The sequence below is a fragment of the Piliocolobus tephrosceles genome, chromosome 6 (genome assembly GCF_002776525.5).
Source record: "Piliocolobus tephrosceles isolate RC106 chromosome 6, ASM277652v3, whole genome shotgun sequence".
NCBI lineage: Eukaryota > Metazoa > Chordata > Mammalia > Primates > Cercopithecidae > Piliocolobus > Piliocolobus tephrosceles.
This window is the reverse complement of record NC_045439.1, coordinates 110,492,853-110,518,853: the sequence shown is the minus strand read 5'-3', so window position 1 is coordinate 110,518,853 and position 26,001 is coordinate 110,492,853. Positions and strand designations below refer to the sequence as shown.

At 36.7% G+C, this 26,001-nt stretch overlaps 1 protein-coding gene across 6 annotated transcripts in view; it reads right to left on the bottom strand.

Annotated features, from left to right (window-relative positions):
• Positions 1-26,001, bottom strand: part of NEDD4 (NEDD4 E3 ubiquitin protein ligase) — a 168,020-nt gene that overhangs the window by 46,491 nt on the left and 95,528 nt on the right. For 4 of the 6 annotated variants that reach the window (XM_023228624.2, XM_023228625.2, XM_023228619.1 and 1 more), the window contains 2 exons: positions 2,605-2,655; positions 1,073-1,134 (listed from right to left, as the gene is read on the bottom strand). The exons of 1 other annotated variant lie outside the window; for it this stretch is intronic. In XM_023228624.2, coding sequence (XP_023084392.1) covers positions 1,073-1,134; positions 2,605-2,655 — 113 coding nt within the window. The remainder of the gene's footprint in view (positions 1-1,072; positions 1,135-2,604; positions 2,656-26,001) is intronic. One more of the 6 variants, XM_023228621.1, reaches the window with a different exon arrangement.

Below are 26,001 nucleotides of genomic sequence, written 5' to 3'. Positions count from 1 at the left end.
TCTTTCTACACTTGCAATAATATTCATTGCAGACAGAAGAAGCAAATTGTATTTTTTTAAAGATAAAGAAGCTAGAAAGCATGTGACAAATTGAAAAGCAGGCTGCTAGGACAATCAAATAAGAAAAAACAATTTAGTCATTCTTGATATGCAGATGTCACAATCAGTCTAAAATTAAAAGACGAAAGGAGATTTACATTCCAGACATCTACAGAAATTAAATATGACTTCCTTTACAGAGTAAATATTAACAGTCAGTGAGCACTCCTTTACATTTTGTTTTAATATTTATATTACAAACAGTAATTTAAAAACATCACTTTAAGTGAAAAATTTTACTAAGTTCCAATAGTACCTTTTCAAATGCATTTTATAGTTTAAGAAACAAGACAAATACTGTTGCTTTCACAGATGTCCTTTCTCTGCTTTAGTTTGACCTTTTTGAGAGTAAATCCACACATGTTTTGACTAGATTTTACTTGTCAATGTGGTATAGAAGATCAAAAGGAGTTCTGGTTACAGCTTAAATTTAAATTTTTTTTGATAAACATCAAGTAACTTTGGGAAAATGGAATTATAAGCATGTTATTTGGGTTTTAAATTCCAGTCTTATGTTATTTTCTCTAAATATTTGAGTCTTCTGAAATACTTTTTAAAGTATGCAAAATATAGTTAGGTTTTTCTGAAATTGGCTTTGTGCACGTCGAGTTGGATAATGGTTTTAGATGAATTCATGTTTGTGATTTCTTAAAGCACAGTATGACAATATGACATAAACTTTAAGATAAAAAGTAAATATAAAATAATGACAAATTTTAGCCTCCTAGTCTGATCAGTATCAGGAGGACAAATCCTTCCCAAAGGGGTGTGATCACTTTCTGTATTTTCAGAGTGTTTTGCAATGTGCATATAGTACTTTTAATCTGAAATAGCAATGAAGTTTTTAAAATAATAATAATATTTAGAAGCAGTGTATTTACAGAGGTTTAAATCCTGAATTTCTAATGAAGCTACTGTAAGGTGTAAAGAAGAGATAAAAAATTTAATATGCTATTATTTTATACTTACTGACCTTCTTGGGTGAAGAACAAAATCCTTAAATGTATATGGTCTCTCCAATCTTGGATTTTCTGTCTAGAATAAAATAGTGGGTTTTCAAAATATATCTATAACACCAAAAGCATGTACTTTTCAAGAACACCCATGAACTATCACCTAAGGCATAATTTCAGTTGGAAGTGAGAAAAAAAAGTAGCTTTAGTTTATCAAATGCTAACTTGACAGCCCTTTCGCTTTCCTGCCTAAGAGGAATTGCAGCCGGCATCACAACTCAGATGAAAACTAGCTGAGCAGGTGGGTTGTGGAGCCAAAGGGAGGGCAGAAGACAGTAAGCAGAAACACAATATAGAGTGGTTAGTATGTTGACATCCCAGAAGAGTATGGACTATGCACATGTCTGCAGGCTGGCTTGGTTAAAGCACGGAGATAATTCTAGTAGACCAAAAAAGTCAACAGCCTGAAAGTAAGACTGGATTAAATATATTACTGAAAGCTTATGGTCCTGCACCCTGTTTAAAAAAAAAAAAGATTATGCTCTGGAAAGACTGGAGAGAGCTAATTAATATAACTCAAAAGACTGAAAAAGAAGTATTTTTTCTCTTTCTTTAAAATTCATCAGCTGTTAGTTTTTATTATCCTTCTCTGATGTTTTGCATTGTTAACTACCAAGTCTGCCTTGAAACTCTTTTCTTAAATTCTCATGACATTATTTTACTTGGTTCTTTTCCTGTTTCCCCTTGTCTGTCTTCTCTTTCTTTTCTGATCCACTCATGTTGACTGAGAGTCAATGGCTGGCCCTCCGTTCTTATCTGTCTTATCAGGAAAATCCATTATTTTCGGAGATTCTGCTGTTGCCTGGACAGTGATAACACTCAATCCTTCTAGTCCCTTTTCCCTACATAACTGATTTTTACCTCTCTGTCAGCAGTCTACTTTAAACTTTCATTTTCTTTGTTTCCTATCAAAACTCTGTCCAAAAGTAAATTTTTTGAATTTCAAAACAAAATGGGTTTTCTTCCTCACTTTTCTATATGAGATGCCCCTCTCATCTTCCAAGTTCAACTTGTATTATCTTTACTTCTTATTTTCTTAAGCCTCCATGTCAGACATGTGATTCAATAATGTTCTATTTTGCAATGTTTCCTGAATCTGTTTTCCTCCTTGCTATATTCTTAGTCCTGATTCTCAGTGTTGTATGTTTCTATTGTCATAAACTACCTTAGTTTTCTTCTGAGAGCTTAGGCACTCCTCATTCTAGTTATTCAGCAGAATATTTTCAAACTAATCTTTTTTACACAATGTTTTCACAATGCCAACAAACATCAGAAATTCTCTATTTCTCACTGGGGTTCATGTATGGAAATCTTAAAGAGAAAATGGAAACGGAAAACTGAAATGAATTTTTAGAAAACGGTATGTTTAATAAATAAAAGTAGTATACATTTGATAAAGCAATTATTTACATTAACTATATTGTATATATGTAAGTATTTATTAAATTAAAAACATAAACACAAAAGGAAAATCATGGGCACCTATACCAACCGGTAATGGATAAAGTGGAACATCCACTTGACCTAGGAAATCATCTCTTGTCTATAAGAGAAACAAGAAAAAATATGATTAGTAATATGCTCAATTCCTTTAGAAGATTTTGATAGACAGTGCCACCATTCACAGAAAATGTAGAATTTTTAAAATTCAATCCTATGCAGCATCAATGGAAAATAAAAAGTAATGTGGTACAACTTCTGGTAATGGCAGAGTAGCATACATTAGATTAATCCTTCTGCAGATAACCATTATATTCCGTGACAAAATACTAAAGGAGCTATTTGAAAGTACAATAGAATAACCCAAAACAAGCAGAAACTGGAGAGACGTCAATCCCTGAAAGAAGGAACTACACTAGGTAGGATTCAGTATTTACATGGCTTTTCCTCTAGTAGTATTCCACAGTCCACATAATGCAGGCAAGCCTAGAACTTAAGCTGAAATCTGCACTATTACTGCCATGAGGAGTCAGAAGGGCTAGTTTGGGGTTGACAGCATATCTAGAAAAAGAGGAGAAAAATCCCAGAAAAAAAAAGAAGCCTCCAGAGTTCTTCCAAATCTATATATAAACCCTTACCCAAATCCCTAGTTTTACCCTAAACTGAACAGGTGAAAGTCAACAGCTGGAAGATTGAGAGGGCTCAGCATTGATTTCAGCTGATGTTCACCAAAAGGGAAGCAGAATTTGGAGTTCTCCTATGTTAACGTGCTGGAACAAAAATCAACACTGGGTACAGTGGCTCACACCTGTAATCCCAGCACTTTGGGAGACCAAGGTGGGCAGATCACCTGAGGTCAGGAGTTCGAGAGACCAGCCTGGCCAACATGGTGAAACCTCATCTCTACGAAAAATACAAAAATTAGCCAGGTGTGGTGGCAGATGCCTGCAATCCCAGCTACTTGAGAGGCTGAGGCAGGAGAATGGCTTAAACCCAGGAGGCAGATGTTGTAGTGAGCCGGGACCGTGCCACTGAACTCCAGCTTGGGTGACAGAGTAAGACACCATCTCAGGAAAAAGAAAGAAAAGACAAGAAAAGAGAAGAGAAAAGAAAATCAACACACTTCAGGCAAATATAATAAAATTCACTGTCTCTATTTGTTACTACATTCATTGTCCAGCCTACGATAAAAAAAATTACTAGACATGCAAAGAAATAAAAAAAATATGACCCAGTATCAAGAGAAAAAGTAATTAACAGAAATCAGTCACAAGATGACTCAGATCATGGAATAAGCAGACAGGGAAAATAAAGCAGCTATTATAAAGATGTTCAAAAGACTTAAAAGAAAAATAAGGTCATAATGAATGAAAAGATGGGGAATCTCAGCAGTAAAAGGGAAACTAAAAATGAATCAAATGCACGTTTTTATTTTATTTTATTTTATTTCATTTTATTTTTGAGATAGAGTCTTGCTCTGTCCCCTAGGCTGGAGTGCTGTGGTGCAATCACAGTTAACTGCAACCTCCACCTCCTGAGTTCAGGTGATTCTCTTGTCTCAGCCACCCAAGTAGCTGAGATTACAGGCATGTACCATGCACCACCATGCCTGGCAGATTTTTGTATTTTCAGTAGAGACAAGGTTTCACCATGTTGACCAGTCTGGTCTCAAACTCCTGACCTCAGGTGATCCGCCTGCCTCAGCCTCCCAAAGTGCTGGGTTTACAGGTGTTAGCCACCACGCCTGGCCAAATGTATTTCAGAACTGAAAAATATAATACATGAAATAAAAAAATTCAATAGATGGGTTTAAAAGATGATGGAAGATGACTGGAGAAAAGTATCATGAACTTGAAGATACAGAGAGAGAATTTATCTAATATGAAAAATAAAGGGAACTTGCAGAAAAATTTCAAGCATTCTGACATACGTGTGACTGGAGTTCCATAATAGGGGATAGGTAATAGGGCAGAGAAATATTTGGGGGAAAAAACAGCCAAAATATTCACACATGTAGAAAAACACAAGCTGAGACAGTAATAAAGTCAGTGAACTGAAGCAGGGTCAACATAAAGAAAAATGGGTAGGCACATCATTATTAAATGCTGAAAACAAAAAAGATAAACAGAAAATCTTGAAAGCAGCCTAATAAAAACAATACATTACACACAGGAGAATAAGAATACAGATAATGGTTGACTTCTCATCAAAAATAATGGAAGCCAGAAGACAACTGAATGATATCTATAAGTGCTGAAATGGAAAATGTACCAAGAATTCTATATCTAGCAAAAACTATCCATCAAAAAGGGAAGGAAAATCAAGATACTAGTGGATAAAGTTGAGATAATTTGTCATCAGCAGACAAATTGTTGGCACTACAGAATATGCTACAGGAAGTTCTTCAGGCTGAGGATAAGTGGCACCAGATAGAAGTTCAGATCTAAAGAGAGTAGTAAAGAGTAACAGAAAATGGTAAACATGTGGGTAAGTTTTTTTTTTTTAGGTACCTTCTCAAATCTTTGTTTAAAATACATGTAGATGTAATACAAATGACAGCATTGCGCACAAGATAGGTGGAATAATCAAATCTATATTGTTGCAAGATTTACATTTTATATAAAGTGGTATGATTGATATAAGTTAATCATTAATTGACTGCAGAGCTAAAAAGCACAGAGAAGAGTTAAAATGGAATATTGCAAATATTTGACTAACTCAAAATAAGGCAGGAAAAGAGAAACAAAGAAACAGATGAGATGAACAGAAATAAACTGCACATTCTGAGAATTAAATCCAGCCATATAAATTATGACAAACTAAACAGTCCAATGAAAGACACAGATTGTCAAGCTGAATAAAAATGCAAAACCTAATCATATGTTGCCTATAAAAGACATCTATCATTATTATTTAAAAATATTTTATTAAATATTTTTCTTTTTTTCACTTTCTTGCTTTTTTTTTTTTTTTTTTTTTTTATGAAGAGATGGGGTCTTGCCATCTTACGCAGGATGGTCTCAAACTCCTGGGCTCAAGCGAGTCTCCTGCCTTGGTGTTTCCAAGTGCTGGGATTACAGGTGTCAGCCACTGTGTCCAGTCAACTTCCCATTTTAAAATAATTTCAGATTTTAAAAAATTGCAAAAATACCGCAAGAGAATCCTCATATACTTTTCACCCAGATCCCCCAAATGTTAACATCTCAAATAACTATATTATAATGATCAAAACCAGAAATACTATTAACTGCTCTACAGACTTGATTCAAAATTCACCAGCTGTCTGCCTCATTTTAGTCCAGGGTCCAATTCAGATTCACATACTGCATTTGGTAGTCCTGTCTCCTTAGCTTCTTTTAATCTGGAAAGTACCTTAGTCTTTCTTTGTCTTTTATAATCTTGACATTTTTGAGCAGTACTGACTAGTTATGGAACATCCTTCTAAGATTTCTTCATGGTTGACTTTAGATTATTTTTTGCAAGAATAGCATAAAGGTGATGCTTGTGCCCTTCTTAGCGCATCATATCAGGAGGCACATGATACTGATTTGTTGTATTATAATGATATTAACTTCAATCATTTGGTTAAGGTGCTGTCTTCCATGTTTCTCAATATCTTCCCCTTTGTAATTAACAGTATCTTGTAAGAAAAGCCTTTGACGATACGTAAATAACCCATTTCTTATCATACTTTTTCTCACAAACTTTAGCATCCATTGATGATTCTTGCCTGCAACAATTATTACTGTGGTGCTTGCCAAATGTTGACTTTCTATTTCTACCATTTCTATTTTATATTAATTAATTATAATTCTGCTGAAATAAAGAATTTTCCCCTTCCTCCCATTTATACATTCAGCCACTAATTTATATTATCATAGGCTCATTGATATTTATTTTTTATTATCTTATAAGATACAATCCATTATTGTCAATTTTTTTTTACTCAAATTGTCCCAGATATGGTCATTGAGAGTCACGTCAGGTAAGTTTTTGTACACTTCTGATATCTTCTCAATTTTTTTGTGTATTTCCTTACTTTTTGGCACCACAAAATGTTTCAGGTTCGGCATATACTTTTCTTATCTCTGCTCTACAATCAGCCACTTCTCCAGAGAATTCTGATAAATTTTACTGGATAATCAGATTTAGATATAAAGATCTGGGTTCAAGGTGTTTGTCACTGTTAGGCTCAAGAGATGAACTTTAAATGCAAATACATAGATAAATTGAAAATAAAGGTATGGAAAAAATAATCAGGTATACAGTAAGTATAAGTGGCTATAATAATATCAGAAATTAGATTTCATGATGAGTATTGCCACAAATAAAAAGAAACATTTTATAATAATAAAGAGATCAATTTATAAAATATTACTATAAGTCAATAATATAAATCAATAATAAACAGAAAAACTATCCAATTAAAATGGGCATAAGACCTGAACAGATATTTCAAACAAGAAGATAAATAAATGGTAAATATTACTCTCTCATAAAGTTAAACATATACCAGTATATGACCAAGAAATTCTATTCCTTGTATTTTCTTAGGAGAATAAAAACAAATATCCTCTAAAATACTACTCAACAATGTTCACAGAATTTCTTTCATAATAGCCTAAACTGGAAATAACTCAAACGTCCTTTGAAAGATGAAACTGTGGTATATGCATTTAGTAGAATTACTCAGCAATGGAATGAAATGAATGGATATAAAAAATAACACAGATAAATCTCAAAGAAAAGTGTTTTTCTGTTTGCTTGTTTTGTTTTTTTGAGACGGAGTTTTGCTCTTGTCGCCCAGGCTGGAGTGCAAAGGTGCGATCTTTGCTCACTGCAACCTCTGCCTCCCTGGTTCAAGTGATTCTCCTGCCTCAGCCTCCTGAGCAGCCGAGATTACAGGCGTGTGCCACCACATCCAGCTAATTTTTTGTATTATTTGTGAAGACAGGTTTTACTATGTTGGCCAGGCTAGTCTCAAACTCCTGACCCCAGGTGATCCACCCACCTTGGCCTCCCAAAGTGCTGGGATTATAGGTGTGAGCCACGACACCTGGCCTGAAGAGTTTAATTATAAAAAGAAGATACAAAAGAATACATGCTGTCCTATTTAATTTACATGAACTGTAAAAGAAATATAAAAGGGAGACTGGAAGAGTAGATGACAGCAGAGAGAGAAGTGAGAGAGTAAGTGAAAGTCCTAATACCGAACAGTAAGTACCTCTCCAACTCCTTTGTTTCACTTGGCTTCTACAATACTGGCAGACAAACATATACCTGCCAGGAAAGAAAATTCCTCTCTGGAACAACTAAGTAACCCAATGAGACAGACTTATAGATATTAAATCCTGGAAGTCTTCCAACAAAATGACTAATTCTCTCTGCTCACCCCAAAGTGGAGTCCACTAGTCAATAGATGCCCATGAACAAAACCCTTCCAATAAATACTGGAATCTTACACATTATGGACAGTTAAGGACTACTAAATATTTGGGGAAAGTTTATAACATGAAACACACAGACCTAAATTAAAGATGGGAGTCTGACGAATAAGTCTGATGAATAAGAATAAAGTCAAATTGCAAGAAAAATACCTCAGAAAAACTGTAATATTCTGAGATAAGAGGAGATAAACCACCCGTCAAACAAGACAGAAGGCTGCAAAAAAAAAAAAAAAAAAAAAAGCAGAGGACAAGAAATATCTCATAGAAATACAAAATATAACTCAAATAAAAACTTCAAGATAGAGTTAGAAGAGAGAGTTAAAAAAATTCTCAGAAAGTAGAACTAAAAGACAATAGACTACAGGATTCTTCAAATAAGGAAATTACAGGAGAAACTTCAAAAGTCAACACTGAAATAATAGACATTCCAGAAAGAAAAGAGGAAAGGGAGGACATTATCAAAAAAGCATTTTAAGTAACTTTGCTTGAACTCAAGGAAGAGAATGTTAAAACTAAAAAGGGCTGACGGGGAACAGTGGCTCTCGCCTGTAATCTCAGCACGTTGGGAGGCTGCGGTGGGCAGATCATGAGGTCAGGAGTTTGAGACCAGCCTGACCAACATGGTGAAAACTCATCTCTACTAAAAATACAAAAATTAGCAAGGCGTGGTGGCACGTGCCTGTAATCCCAGCTACTCAGGAGGCTGAGGCAGGAGAACTGCTTGAACCCAGGAGGCGGAGGTTGCAGTGAGCCGAGATCACACCATTGCAATCTAGTCTGGGCGACGGAGCAACACCCTGTCTCCAGAAAAAAAAAAAAAGAATAAAAGGGCCCACTGAATATTAGGCAAAGTACATGAAAGAAGAAAAAGACTTGCTGCAAGGCATATCACTGTGACATTTCAGAGCACCAGAGATAAAGAAATTCTAAAAGCTTGGAGAGTAACGAAGTAGATAATACACAAACCTGAAAGATAAGAGAGTAATTCCTCCAAAATAATGAAAGACAGGTATTTCTTACGTAGAATTCTACATTCAGAAAAACTATCTTTTTCAATTATGATGGTAGAATAAAGACATTTTCAGATACTGGTATTTTCAGGAGGTAATGGAGGATATACTTCACCAAAATGAGGGAGTGTGCCATGATATGGAAGATGCAGGGGATTCAAAATAGGAGAGAAGCAAAGAGGAATCTCAGAAAGACAGGGAAAGGAAGTCTCAGAGTAACAGTTATGTAACACCTAGACAGCAACCAGTGCATACTGGAGCAGGAAGACAGCTACAAGAGAGATGTTTCCTAGAAGAGTAGGGATAATCATATCTACTAGTAGGGTTTTGTGAGAATTAAATAAGAGAATACAAAGTGCCTTGCATAATACCTAGCACACAGTAAGTATTCAATACATGTTAGCTTATATATATATATATACACACATATATATATACAGATACACACACACACACACACATTTTTTTTTGAGACGGAGTCTCGTTCTGTCGCCCAGGCTGGAATGCAATGGTGTGATCTCGGCTCACTGCAACCTCTGCCTCCCGGGCTCACGCCATTCTCCTGCCTCAGCCTCCTGAGCAGCTGGGACTACAAGCACCTGCCACCACGCCCAGATAATTTTTTTGTATTTTTAGTAGAGACGGGGTTTTACCATCTTTGCTAGGATGGTCTCAATCTCCTGACCTCGTGATCTGCCTGCCTTGGCCTCCCAAAGTGCTGGGGTTACAGGCATGAGCCACTGCGCCTGGCCAGCTAATATATATTTAAAATACTGGCATATATAATGAAATCCCTGTTCCCCTTTTCCTGGACCAGTATGTGGACATTTCAAACAGGTTTATACAAGAAAAGGAGTACGGTTGGAGACTGAGGCCTAACAAATTAGCTTGGTTTAATGCCAAATTCCTATACTAGAACATGAGTTGATGATAATTTTTGAAATGAGTAAGTTAGCTTTTAATGATGTTTTCAAGGCTATATGTAAGTGTAAGTTTCTTTTCTTTTCCTTTTCCTTTTTTTTTTTTTTGAGATGGAGTTTTACTCTTTTCACCCAGGCTGGAGTGCAATAGCATGATCTTGGCTTACTGCAACCTCCACCTCCCGGGTTCCAGTGATTCTCCTGCCTCAACCTCCTAAGTAGCTGGGATTACAGGTGCACACCACCACTCCCGCCTAATTTTGTATTTTTAGTAGAGAGAAGGTTTTATCATGTTGGCCAGGCTGGTCTTGAACCCCTGACCTCCAGTAATCTATCCACCTCGGCCTCCCAAAGTGCTGGGATTATAGGCGTGAGCCACTGTGCCCAGCCAGTATGTTTCTTTATTCCTATTTTTATTACAAGCAGATGTTATACTTCATAAGTCTGATCTTTAAGAAGTTCTAAGTAAATAAGTAAAATATAACAAAAAATAGTAAAATCTCAACCAGGATGACTGAGGAATGAAATATTTTGAGTAATTTAATTATCTAGTTAATTTAGGTTTAGGCTTGATCAGATTAAAAAAAAAACTTTTTTTTTTTTTTGGTTTAGTCTTATTAGATAGCCTTGTCCTGAGTAAACAGAATACACTGAACATCTGTATGTCTGATGATTTGTGACCTTGCAGTGCTTAAAAAACATAGCTGTGATCAACTGTCACTAGAGTAATACAGGCAGAGAACAGGGTTTCTCAGTTTAGGCACTACTGACAATTTGAGCCAGATAATTTTTTTTGTTTGTTTTTGTGGGGGCTGCCTTGTGCATTGAAGGGTATTTACCAACATTCCTGGCCGCTACCCACTGTGTGGCAGTAGGACCTGCCCTCCAGTTATAACAACCAAGAACATTTTCTGGCTTTGCCAAATATCCCCTGGGTGGCAAGATCATTCCTCATTAAGAACCACTGCTACAGAAGGTATAAGACCAAATCTTCCAACAAATGTGCAGAAGTCTCTCCCTAATTTTGGTTTTTAAAAGTAACAGCTTTTAGGTAGGAAGTGGAGCAAGATAAGCAAATAGAAGCCTCCACTGATCATCCTCCCTGCAGAAACACAAAATTTTAAAATGACACAAAAACACCTTCATAAGAACCAAAAATCAGGTGAGCAATCACAGTATCTAGTTTGAACTTCACATCACTGAAAGAGGCACTGAAGAGGGTAGGAAAGACAGTCTTCAATTGATGACACCCAGCCCCTCCATCCCCTGGCAGTGTCTGCATGGCATGGAGAATCTGTACACTTGGGGCTGGGATTGCTCAGTGACGGTGGGACTTCGCATTGGAACTCAGTGCTGCAGCGTCACAGCGGAAAGTAACACCAGGCAGAACTTAGCCACGGTCCATGAAGGTGGCATTTAGATCAGCCATAGCCGGCAGAGAATTGTCCATCCTAGTGGCGGCAGCTTGAGTTCTGACAAGCCTCACCACCGTGGGCTAAAGCACTCTGGGGTTCTAAATAAACTTGAAAGGCAGTTTAGGCCACAAGGACTGCAATTCCCAGGTAAGTCCTAGTGCTGTGCTGGGCTTGGAGCCAGTGGACTTGGGGGGCAGGTGATCTAGTGAGACACCAGGAGGAGCGGCCAAGGGAGTGCGTGTGCCACCCCTACACCAACCCCAGGCAGTGCAGCATGCAGCTCTGAAAGAAACTCCTTCCTTTCGTTTGAGAAGAGTAAAGAGGACTTTGTCCTACAACCTGGATACCAGCTCAGCCATAGTAGGCTAGGACACCTGCTGACTAAGCCTTAGGCCCTGAATAATCAGCAGCAGTAGCCAAATAGCATACATCGTGGGCCTTAGGTGAGACTCTAGACATACAGGTTTCAGGTGTAATCCAGCACATTATCAGGTGTGGTGGCTATAAGGAGAGACTCCTTCTGCGTGAGAAGAGTAGAGGGAAGAGTAAAGAGGACTTTGTATTACAGTTTAGGTATCACCTTGGCCACAGTGGGGTACAGCACCAAGCAGGCTCTTGGGGTTCCTGATGCCAAGGCTTGGTTCTTGGATGGCATTTCTGGACCTTCCCTGGGACAGAGGGGAGCCCACTTCCCGGAAGAGTGAATTCCAGGCCTGGCAGCATTCATCACCAGCTGACTGAAGAGCCCTGGGGCCTTGCGTGAACACTGGAGGTAGTCAGGCAGTACTCCCCATAGTCTTGTGGCAGGAGTGGCCATGGGAAGAATCTGCCTTTGGAAGGAGAACGGAAGAATGGGAAGGACTCTGTCTTATGGTTTGTGTGTCCGGTAGATTCCTAAGCTTTCTGACTCCGGGCCCTGAGTTCTAGGTGGCATCTCTGAAGGCACTCTGGGCCCAGGGTAACTTGCTGCCCTGAAGAGAAGGTCACAAGCCTGGCTGATTGTAGAGCCCTAGGGCCTTGGAGCAAACAGAGGTGGCAGCCAGCGAGTGGTTACAGCAGGCCTTGGGTGAGACTCAGTGCTGTGCTGGCTTTAGGTTTGACCCAGTGCAGTCCCAGTGGTGGTAGTCATGGGGATGCTTGTGTCACCCCTCCCCTAGTTCCAGGCAGCTCAACACACACACACACACACACACACACACACACACACACACACACACACACACAGAGAGACAGAGAGAGAGAGAGTGAGAGACAGAGAGACTTTGGGAGAAAGTAAGGGAGAAGAACAAGAGTCTCTGTCTGGTGGTAATCCAAAGAATTCTTCCAGATGTTATCCAAGACCACCAAGGTGATACTTCTTCCTTTTTTTTTTTTTGAGACAGAGTCTCACCCTGTTGCCCAGGCTGGAGTACAGTGGCATGATCTTGGCTCACTGCAATCTCCACTTTCTGGATTCAAGCAATTCTCCTGTCTCAGCCTCCCAAGTAGCTGGGATTACATGCACCTGCCACCATGTCTGGCTAATGTTTGTATTTTTAGTAGAGACTGGGTTTCACCGTGTTGGCCAGGCTGGTCTTGAACTCCTGACCTCAAGTGATCCGCCCACCTTGGCCTCCCAAAGTGCTGGGATTACGGGCATGAGCCACCATGCCTGGTCCCAAGGTGGTACTTCTATAAGTGCAAGAGTCACAGCACTACTGGGCTTGGAATGTTCCCTAACACACATATGGCTGCAGTGACCAAAACTTAGATCATGATCACAACACCCAAGTCCCTTTGAATACCTGGAAAGCCTTCCCAAGAAGGATGGGTAAAAATAAGCATAGACTGTGAAGACTATAATAAATACCTAACTTTTCAATGTCCAGACATTGGCAACCATCCACAAGCATCAAGACCATCCAGAAAAATATGATCTCACAGAATATGCTAAATAAAGCACCAGGGACCTATCCCAGAAAGAGAGATACATGTGACCTTTCAGACAGAGAATTCAAAATAGCTGTTTTGAGGAAACTCAATGAAATTCAAGATACACAGAAAAAGAATTCAGAATCCTATCAGATAAATTTAACAAAAGAGACTGAAATAATTAAAAAGAATCAAGAAGAAATTCTGGAGCTGAAAAAAGCAACTGAAATATTGAGTAATGCATCAGAGTCTGTTAATATCAGAATTTATCAGGCAGAAGAAAGAAGAGTGAATTTTAAGACAGGCTATTTGAAAATACACAGTAAGAGGAGACAAAAGAAAAACAATAAAAAACAATGAAGCATACCCACAAGATCTAGAAAATAGCCTCAAACGGGCAAATCGAAGAGGTATTGTCCTCTAAAAAAGTAGAGACAGAGATTGAAGTAGAAAGTTCATTCAAAGGGATAATAACAGAAAACTGTCCAAACCTAGAGAAAGAGATCAATATTCAAGTACAAGAAGGTTATAGAACACCAAGCAGATATGACCTACATAAGACTCCTCAAGATATTTATTAACCAAACTCCCACAGTTCAGGGGTAAGAATGTATCCTAAAAGCAGCAAAATAAATACAGTGGAGTTCTAATGCATCAGGCAGCAGACTTTTCAGTGGAAACCTTATTACCTAGGAGATAGTGGCATGACATACTAGAAGTGCTGAAGGAAAAGAAGTTTTATCCTACAATAGTACTTCTGGTGAAAATGTCCTTCAAACACGAAGGAGAAATAAAGACTTTCACAGACAAACAAAAGCTGAGGGATTTCATCAATACCAGACCTGTCCTACAAGAAATGCTAAAGGGAGTTCTTCAATCTGAAAGAAAAGGATATTAATGAGCAATAGGAAATCATCTGAAGGTACAAATTTCACTGGTAACAGTAAGAACACAGAAAAGCACAGAATATGATAATACTGTAATTGTGGTGTGTTAACTGCTCATATGTTAAGTAGAAAGACTAAAAGATGAACTGATCCAAAATAGTAACTATGACAACTTTTTAAGACATAGTACAATAAGATATAAATAGAAATAGCAAAAAAATAAAAAGCAAGGGCACAAAGAGGTTTTATTGGTTTTCTCTTGGCTTGTTACTTTGTGCAATCAATGTTAAGTTACCATCAGTTTAAAATAATAACTTATAAAATATTTGCAAGCCTCTTGGAAACCTCAAATAAAAAGACATACAAAGGATACACAAAAAATTAAAAGAAAGAAATTAAAACATACCATCAGATAAAATCACCTTCACTAAAAGGAAGACAGGAAGGAAGATAAAACTATAAAACAACCAGAAAACAAGCAACAAAAGGCAGGAGTAAGTCTTTACTGAACAATAATAACACTGAATATAAACAGACTAAACTCTCCAATCAAAAGACATACAGTGGCTGAATAGATTAAAAAAAAGAAAACAAAAACAAGACCCAACAATCTGCTGCCTACAAGAAACACATTTCACCTATAAAGACTAAAAACAAAGGGATGGAAAAAGATATTTCATTAAAATGGAAATCAAAAAAAGGCATGAGTAGCTGTATCAGATAAAATAGACTTCAAGACAAAAGCTATAAAAAAAGACAAAGAAGGTCATTCATTATATAATAATAAATGGGTTAATTCAATAACAGGATATAACAATTATAAGTCTATATGCATCCCACACTGGAGCAATCAGATATAAAAAGCAAATATTATTAGCGATAACGAGAGAGACAGAACCCAATACAACAATAGCTTGACAATTCAACATCACACTTTCAGCACTGGACAGATATCTGGACAGAAAATCAACAAAGAAACATCTGACTTAATCTGCACTACAGATCAAATGGATCTAATAAATATTCATAGAACACTTCATTCAGCTGCTTCCAATTACACATTATTCTCAGTGCATGGATCTGTCTCACGGATAAGCCATATATTAGGCCACAAAATAAGCCTTAAAACATTTAAAAAATTGAAATGGGCCAGGCATGGATGCTCACACCTATAATTCCAGCACTTTGGGAGGCTGAGACAGGTGGGTCACGAGGTCAGGATATCGAGACCATCCTGGTTAACACGGTGAAACCCCGTCTCTACTAAAAATACAAAAAATTAGCAGGGTGTGCTGATCTGTAGTCCCACCTAGGGAGGCTCAGGCAGGAGAATTCCTTGAACCCAGGAGGCAGAGATTGCAGTGAGCCAAGGTTGCGTCACTGCACTCCAGCCTGGTCAACAGAGCAAGACTCAATCTCAGGGGAAAAAAAAAAAAAATTGAAATAGTATCAAGTATCTTCTCTGACCACAAAGGAATAAAACTAGAAATAAATAACAAAAGGAATTTTGGAAATGATATGAAAACATGGAAATTAAATAGTACACTCCTGAATGAATGACCAGTGGGTTAATGAAGAAATTAAGAAGGATACTGAAAATTTTCTTCAAACAAATAATGGAAGCATAACATACCAAAGCCTCTGGGATACAGCAAAAGCAGTACTCAGGAGAAAGTTTATAGCTAACAGTGCCTACATCAAAAAAGAAAAAAACTTGAAATAAACAGCTTAAAAGGCACATCTTAAAGAACTAGAAAAGCAAGAGCAAACCAAACCCAAAATTAGTAGACGAAAAGATAAAATAAAGATCAGAGCAAAAATAAATGAAATTGAAATGAACAACACAAAAGATCAACAATAAAAAGTTGGTTTTTAAAAAAAGATAAACAAAATTAACAAACCTTTAGCCAGACTAAGAAAAAAAGAGAGAAAACCCAAATAAATAAAATCAGAGATGAAAATGGAGACATTACAACTGATATCACAGAAATCAAAGGAACATTAGAGATTATGAGCAAGTATATGCAAGTATATGCAATAAATTGGAAAATCTAGAAGTGGATAAATTCCTAGACACATACAACCTATTAAGATTGAACCATGAAGAAATCCAAAACAGGAACAGACCAATAACAAGTAATGAGATTGAAGTAGTAAAAAAATGTCTATCAGCAAGGAAAAGCCCAGCATCCAATGGCTTCACTGATGAATTTTACCAACTATTTAAAGAAGTAATACCAATCCTACTCAGGAGGAGGAGGAGGGAACACTTTCAAATTCATCATATGAAGGCAGTATTACCTACCCTGAGACCAAAACCAAACAAATACACATCTAAAAAAGAAAACTACAGGGCCAAATCTCTGATAAGCATTGATACAAAAATCCTCAATAAAATACAAGCAAACCCAATCCAACAACCTATTAAAAAGATCATTCATCATGACCAAGGGGGATTCATTACAGGGATGCAAGGATGGTTCAAGATATGCAAATTAATCAATGTGATACATCATATCAACAGAATGAAGTATTGATTATAAACAGAATGATCATTTCAATTGATGCTGAAAAAGTATTTGATAAATTTCAACATCATTTCATGATAAAAACCTACAAAAAATGGTATCAAAGAAATATAGCTCATATATGACAGACCCATAGCGAATATCATACTGAATGGAGAAAAACTAAAAGCCTTTCCTCTAACATCTGGAACATGACAGGAATGCCACTTTCACCACTGTTATTCAATGTAGTAAGGGAAGTCCTAGCTAGAGCAATCAGGCAAGAGAAAGAAATAAGGTGCATTCAAATTGGAAAGGAAGAAGTCATATTATCCTTGTTTGTAAATGACACGATCTTATATTTGGAAAAACCTAAAGACTGCACTAAAAAAACATTAGAACTCATACATTCAGTAAAGTTGCATGATACATAATTAACATACAAATATCAGTAGCATTTTTATATGCCAACAATAAACAATTCGTAAAAGAAATCAAGAAGGCAATCCCATTTACAATAACTACAAATAAATTATCTAGGATTAACCAAAGATGTGAAATATCTCTATCAAACACTGATGAAAGAAATCGAAGAGGACACAAAAAATGGAAAAATAGTTCATGTTCATGGATCAGAAGAATCAATATTGTTAAAATGCCCATACTACCCAAAGCAATCTACAGATTTGATGCAATCCCTATCAAAATACCAATGACATTCTTCACAGAAATAGAAAACATAATCCCGAAATTTATATGGAACCACAAAATACCCAGAATAGCCAGACGCATCCTAAGCAAAAAGAAAAAACTGGAGAAATCACATTACCTGACATCAAATTATATTGCAAAGCTATTGTAACCAAAATAGCATGATACTGGCATAAAAACAGACACACAGACCAATGGAACAGAATAGAGAACCCAGAAACAAATCCATACATCTACAGTGAATTCATATTGGGTAAAGGTGCCGAGAACATACACTGGGCAAAGGACAGTCTCTTCAATAACTGGTGCTGGGAAAACTGGATACCCACATGCAAAAGAATCAAACTAGACTCCTATTTCTCACCTTAAACAAAAATCAAATAAAAATGGATTAAAGACTTAAATCTAAGATCTTGAACTATGAAAGTAATAAAAGAAAACTTTGAAGAAACTCTGCAGACATTGGAGTGGGCAAAGATTTCTTCAGCAATACTCCATAAGCACAGGCAACCAAATCAAAATGGACAAATGGGATCACATCAAGGTAAAAAGCTTCTGCACAGTCCACAACAATCAATCAAGAAAGTGGGGAGACAGCCTATTAACTGGAAGAAAATAGAATGACCATATAATCCAGCAATCTCACTACTACATATACGCCCAAAAGAAAGGAAATCAGTGTATTGAAGGGACATGTGCACTTCAGTGCTTAAGAGATATTTCAGCACTGTTCACAACAGCCAATATTTGGAAGCAACCAAAGTGTCCATCAACAGACGTACCAAGAAAATATGGTACATATACACAATGGAGTACTATTCAGCCATAAACGGAATGAGATCTGGTCATTTGCAACAACATGGATGAAACTGAAGGTCATTATGTTAAGTGAAATAAGCCAGGCACAGAAAGACAAACTTCACATGTTCTCACTTATTTGTGGGAACTAAAAATGAAAACAAATTGAACTGAGATAGAGAGTAGAGGCTAGCAAGGGTAGAGGATTGGGGGAAGTAAAGATGGGTAATGGGTACAAAAAAAGAGTAAATAAGATCTAGTATTTGATAGCACAATAGGGTAACTATAGTAAAAAATAATTTAATTTAGTGGGTTTTTTTTTTGGAGACACTGAGGCTGGAGTGCAGTGATGTGATCTTGGCTCACTGCAACTTCCACCTTCCAGGTTCAAGCAACTCTTGCGCCTCAGCCTCCTGAGTAGCTGGAATTACAGGCATGTGCCACCGCACCCAGCTAATTTATTGTATTTTTTAGTAGAGATGGGTTTCACAGTGTTGCCCAGACTGGTCTCAAACTCCTGAGCTCAGGCAATCTGCCCACATCAGCCTCCCAAAGTGCTAGGATTACAGGCATGAACCACCACACCCAGACTAATCGTACATTTAAAAATAACTGAAAGAGCGTAATTGTACTCTTTGTAACAGAAAGGATAAATGCTTGAGGGGATGGATACCCCATTTACTCTGATGCAATTATTATGCATTGTATGCCTGCTCCAAAATATCTCATGTACCCCATAAATATATATACCTACTATGTACTCATAAAAATTAAAAATAAAAAGCTTTATTAAGATCTAATTCATATGCCATACAATTAACCCACTTAGAGCGTACAATTCAATGTTTTTTATTTTTTATTTTTTTATTTTATTTTATTTTATTTTTTTTTTTTTTTGAGACGGAGTCTCGCTCTGTCGCCCGGGCTGGAGTGCAGTGGCCGGTTTTCAGCTCACTGCAAGCTCTGCCTCCCGGGTTTACGCCATTCTCCTGCCTCAGCCTCCCGAGTAGCTGGGACTACAGGCGCCCGCCACCTCGCCCGGCTAGTTTTTTGTATTTTTTAGTAGAGACGGGGTTTCACCGTGTTAGCCAGGATGGTCTCAATCTCCTGACCTTGTGATCCGCCTGTCTCCGCCTCCCAAAGTGCTGAGATTACAGGCTTGAGCCGCCGCGCCCGGCCAATTCAATGTTTTTTAATATTTTCACAGAGTTGTGCAACCTTTAGACAATCAATTTCAGAACATTTTCATTACCCCCCCAAAAAAACCCTTACCAATCAGCATTCACTCCCCATTTCCCCAACCCTCCTCCTTCAGTCCTAGGCAACCACCAACCACTTTCTGTCTTTACGGATTTGCCTATTCTGGATATTTCATATAAGTGGAATTATATAATACGTAGTCCTTTATGACTGACTTCTTTTACTTAGCATGTTTCCAAGATTCATCCACACTGTCGCATTCTTTTTTTATTGCTGAATATTACATTATATGGATATGCCACATTTTATTTATCCATTTTCAGCTGATTGACATTTGGGCTGTTTCAACTGTTTGGCTATTATAAATAAGGCTGCTATGAACATTTGAGTAAAAGCTTTTGTACGAACGTATGTTTTCATTTCTCTTGGGTATATACTCAGGAATAGAATTTGCTAAAAATCTGCCAGACTGTTTTCCAAAGTTGCTGCATCATTTCACATTTCTATCAGCACTGTAAGCAGATTTCAGTTCCTCCCCTTTCTTATCAACAATGACCTCTCTCTATGACAATACCCTTCTTAGCGCATGCGAAGTAGTATGTCATCGTGGTTTTTTGCGTTTCTCTGACAGCCAATGTGGTTGAGCATCTTTTCATGTATTTATTGTGCTTATTTTCTAAAATCTCTTATAATCTGCCCTACAGCTTTCATCTCCATGGAGAAGCAGTGCCTGGTCACTGAGGGACAGAAAGAAAACTCATCCCATACCATCTCCCTAAAAAAATCACCTGTTTTTATTGCACTATATTCCTTGTTCGTTGGTTGTCTCTGGGAACAAAAGAACAAAAATCCCACATAGTGCAAATTTTCTTGTCTCAAGTACCTACATTTTAAATATTTCTTGCAATAGTATCTTATTTAAAGCCAATGATCTGAAATGAGTTTCTTCACTTCTACATAAAATGAAATGATCCCAAATAGCTGTATTTCCAATGTTTGAAAAATGAGAAAATTTTCCAAACTAAAAGTCAATATGCATAGTCTCAGAAGGAGATGGAGAATCTGAAACTGGGAACTATCCTGGAAAGTCTGGGACATATGGTTGCTATAAATACAGGACAATTAGAGGTTCTTTTTCCATTTACAAAGGAAAAGTAATAGTTTTAAATTCATTCCTATGAAGGCAAGTCAGTCTGTGATGTTCATTAATATTTCCCTAGCCAACCAATTGTTCCAAATTCTGAATATCAAGCATTTCTTTGCAAGAGTTATTTCCTATATTTGAACTGCATGCAGCCTACTTCATAAAACAAATTTGCATTTGGTACAATACAAGTAATGTAAGAATGCCTGAAAATCTGAAAAAGAATTTGGAACACCAGGTGATTTTAAACAGGACCGTCTGTAATGGGCACAGTGCAGTCAGTAAATAATACCTTTTCTAATATTATAATGACATGAATTTCAGTTTCTTAAAACAATTTTTAGAACATAAAAAGAAAAAAATCCAAATTGTTGTTTTTGTAAAAACTTTAATTAGAACTAAAGATGTTCTAATTTTAGGAGGACAAATGTTGTTAACTTTAATAAGAATGAATAGTGGCTAAATGTTATGCTTTAAGAGAATCCAATGTAATAAAAAATCAGAATTTAAAAAACAGTGATGTTAAAGTGTCACAACTTTGAAGAATACTTTGCTTTAAAAAGGGTTTCTATTACATACGAATTATAGGCTGGGCACGGTGGCTTATACCTGTAATCCTAGCACTTTGGGAGGCCGAGGCGGTTGGATCATGTGACGTTAGGAGTTCGAGACCAGCCTGGCCAAAACGGCCAAAACCCGTCTCTAATAAAAATACAAAAATTTGCTGGGTCCGTGGTGGTGGGCACCTATAACCCCAGCTACTCGTGAGGCAGAGGCAGGAGAATCACTTGAACCCGGCAGGGCAGAGGCTGCAGTGAGCTGAGATCGCACCCCTTCACTCCAGCCTAGGCAAAAGAGCAAAACTCCATCTCAAAAAAAAATCATCATAATAAAAAATAAATAAATATGAATTATAAATAATTTTCCAGGGCAAATCTACTGTATAAAGCAAAGGATTATAGTAAGAATAATTTCTTCACAGCCAGAGGCCAACAAGACAGCCAAGGTTTTCTGCTGTAATATCAAACTTTTTGTTTCAATCATGCTTTTTAAAGAGTAAAAATAAATTTTAGACCTGAACATTCGATATAGTACAGTTTATGGTTTTTCAGTTTTCAGACTTAGCTATCAGCACTTTTCTTTCAAGAACATTTTTTAAAAAGTAATTTTAAAATCTAAGTAACACATATACCAAGTACAAAATCAAAAAGAAAACGAAAGAGTTTCTACCCTCCAGCTATCCATTTCTACCTTCTGTCCTTACAAAAGGTGATAGCTGTTTTATTTTTGTGCCTGAGTATCCATCCCTGTAGAGTTTTCTCTGACACAGTGTTATGCATCTTGCTTTCCCCCTACAACACTGTCTCTCATACTTTGTTCACATATCAATATATATAGAGATGCTTTACCTTTTTTGTGTTTGTATGGTATGCCATTACATGGTACATCAAAATTTACTTAACTAGTTCCCTATTGACACACAATTAGATTGTCAATCTAAATTTAGACAGACAATCTAAATGGTTTCAAATCTTTTGCTATCACAAACAATGCCTCAACTGATAAGCCGGTATTTATAATTTTGCATATAAACCTAAGATAGTTTTTACTTTGCGTAACAATAAAGACTACAGTAAATTAACCTGAAATAGAAACAGATCTTAGTGATTAATTGGATGCTACAGAAGGAAATATTTTTCTGAGTGAGCCAAGAAGCACATATAAGTTTAAACTACCTTTCTTCAAAGATAAGATCAAGATCAAAGATTCAAGATCAAGAGGCTTACATCTGTATTAATATCTTAATCATTGCTAATAACAACTGTCTTTACAGAGCTGTATTAAAATCCTCTATGTGCAAACGTCATGATTCCTCTGCATAGATCACATAATTCTGAAAACAACAATTGGGGCAGGCAGTAAAAAAAAAGAAATTGAATGAATTTATAGCCATAAAAATGTTCAAGCCATTATTAATCATATTATTTAAATTAAGCTAAGAGATCAAGAAATACTTCAGAGATCACAAAAGACTAGAACAGAATTAAAAACTGTGAAGCTGAAACACTAAAAGTGAATTTATCTAAGAACCTCTCTGTTTAAAGCGGAGTTTAAATTTCCATTCTATTTATAAGACAATACCTTTTTTTATTTGAACACATGAAAAGTGGGTATTTGGACATAGACGATATTCACACGAGTCTCTCAGAAAAATAAGCAGAGCTTATATGAATGGACCATTTACAGTATTTTACAAATAAGAAACCATATTTTTCTGCTTGCTGAATATAATAAAAACTATTATTTTAAATAAACATGCTTCCTCTCAAAATCCATACTATATGCATTCATACTACATACTATAGATAGAAAAAAGGCTCATAAAAATCACTGGAATTTAACTGTTTTCTAAGGTAAACCAATCTTATTAAATAAAATTGCATTTGCATAGCTGCTTTTTTCCTACTTCCATAATTGTGCTTTATACTACAATGTGCTTATTTAAAACATTTTCCTAGAAGTTCAAAATTTACTGAGTCAATCTTTTTAGTATATCAAGGAGGAAATGGAGTTAAACAATTTAATCTGTGCTATAAAATCATAGTGCTCTGGAAACTGGGTATCTTTGCATAAAGCAAGCATTCCATGTCTTAAGCTTATGATTTGCTCGGCCTCTAGCCTATCTGGTAGACCTGACTATAAGACACAAACTGTATAGTCACCTCTCTGTATCTGTGGATTCAATCAATCCGGGATCAAAAATATTTGAAAAGGAAAAAATAACAATAAAAAAACAAATTAAAAAACAATGCAGCACAAGTATTTACATAGCATTTACAATGTATTAGGCATTATAAGTAATCTAGAGATGACAAAGTGTATGGGAGGATGTGTGTAGGTTTCATGCAAATTTTATACCATTTTATTCAAGGAACTTGAGTATCTGCTCATTTTGGTGTCTGGGATCCTGGAACCAATCCCCCTGCAAATACCAAGAGACACCTGTACTTCGTTCTTTGATAATAGTTTCACACTACTTGAAATTCTACAGCCCTTAGAAACCCTCACATCTTTAAAATGCACTTTTACCTCATAGATTGGGGCGAGGTGGAAGTCAGGAGAAACCACTTTCTAAATCAGTTTCGGTTTGAGTTATTGTCCTTTGAATTTCAGTTTCTTTGGAGTGCTCTACTTTCTATCACAGACTTGTGAAAACAGACGATTTACCTGGTCAAGTTTATCTTTACATGCTCTAAAGTTTCATTTGTAATTTACTGTGAGGATTTAAAAACACAAACCATTTTTTAATATGCTACAGGAAAGAAGGAATCTGAAGCAGACAAGACATAACAGGAATCAGAGGTTGTGTCCGTATCAAATATAAATAGGATTTTATAATTATTTCCAAAGTTAAAATTTAATATATCCAACACTTTTGGAAGCAATTTATATTGTATGCTCCTAAACCTGATGACTGCTAAAGATGAGAAAAAGGTTTTGCATTTGTTTCAACTTTCTCTCCACCTCTAAAAAAGGGAGGGGCTCATCCCATTGTTTCAAATTTATATTTCGGAACATCAGAAAATAACAAGAGAACTAAGTGTATAAAGTTATAATTTAGCCAGGAAATAGCCACTGTTAAGTAACAGCTAAAATGGATAAAGCTCTTCCTTTCCAAAAGAAAAGTATTCACTCTCGATTGAAAACAGAGATTCACACTTCTGAGTGCTAATTATGACATTAATTTTTTTTCTTTTTAGAAATGTCTGCCAAGCTACTAGGGAAAGGAAAATATAACTTTCGAAGAGATGGAAGTTAACCTTCTCTGGAGAATTATCTCTGCAGTTTAAATGAGAAATGAAATTAGCAGACGGTTGCTACTGTTGCAAAAGATACAGTGCCTTCAATTCTAAGAAACTTAAGGAGCTGAGCTGTGTAAAATCTTGGATGTTCAATTTAAAAACAAGTAAGTGTGAGAAGGTGAACTTTAAAAGAGATAAACAGGAAACCACTTTAAAATGGATAAAAGGAAGCTGTGGTAGCTGAGGAAAGCTGGAGGCTCTGTGCCCAACCTAATCTAGAGTTTCAAGATACAGGCTGAATTTCAGTGTGTGTTACAATCACCTCATAGGCTTTTTAAAGACAGATTGCTGGGCTCTACCCCCCAGAATTTCTGATTCTGCTGATCTGGGATGATGTGTGAGAATTTGCAGTTCTCAGGTGATACTAATGCATCTGACCAGCAATACACATTGAGAAACACGTCTCTATTCAATGTTTGGCAAAACCAGGAGGAGTGAGCAATGATTGTTTACAGCTGAAGATGAACGAGCAGGCCATCTAATGCTGGTCATATAATTGGGATACATCTGGTTAAACCAAGTTCAAAAGTTTATTTCCTACCGAACTTTAGGAACTCAGATTTACTAATGTGCATTGTGGTATTCCAAGATATAGCATGTGGCATTATACAAACTTATCTGTCAGTGGGGTAGGTTTCATATGGCATCTTACAGACTGGTGAGGACCACATTTCAAAAATACTGGTCCAGAGGAAAAACTAAATTCCTTGGCATGGGATTCTAGTTTGCTTTTTTCCAATCTACCTTGCAGCCTTCTATTAACAAAAGCCCCCCAATAGCTGCAATGATCCTATATTTTTCCCTCTCAAGCTCACTCAGCACACCCTCTTCCTGAAAAGTTTCTTTTTTGTCTCTGCCTGTGTAAATCCTTTACTACTTATAAGACCCAGCTCAATGCCATTTCATTTATTTTTGTCTTTATTTATTTATTTTGAGACAGAGTCGCACTCTGTTGCCCAGGCTGGAGTGCAGTGGAACGATCTTGGCTCACTGCAACCTCCACCTCCTGGGTTCAAGCAATTCTCCCGCCTCAGCCTCCCCAAGTACCTGGTATTACAGGCGTGCACAACCATGCCTGGCTAATTTTTGTGTTTTTTTGTAGAGACGGGGTTTTGCCATGTTGGTTAGGCTGCTCTCAAACTCCTGGCCTCAAGTGATTCATCTGCCTTGGCCTCCCCAAATGCTGGGATTACAGAGTGAGGCACTGTGCCCGGCCTCAATGCCATTTTAATAAAAAATTTACCTGATGAGACTAAATTGCTAATTTCCTTCTCTGTAATTCTACTTCACCTTGTATCCATTTTTAACATCTGTATTATAGTTCTCTTGCACTCCAATCACACAGTAAATTCCTTGAGGTCAACAAATATTAGTGACTAGCTTCTAGAGTCAGGCTCCAGGTTAAGTTCAGGAGGGTATTTCTGATATCATGGAGACTCCAGTCTTGCATGGTTGACAAACATGCACATATAATTAAAACCTGTATAAAAACTGTAAAGGAAAAGTACAAAATTCTATTCATGTAAACAGAAATATTAAGGAAAACTTTTATTCTTTGTTATAGCCCAATGTGCCTTGCCTTTATAGTTTTAACATAATTTATATATTTAAGACCTAAAGATAAATTCTAAATTAT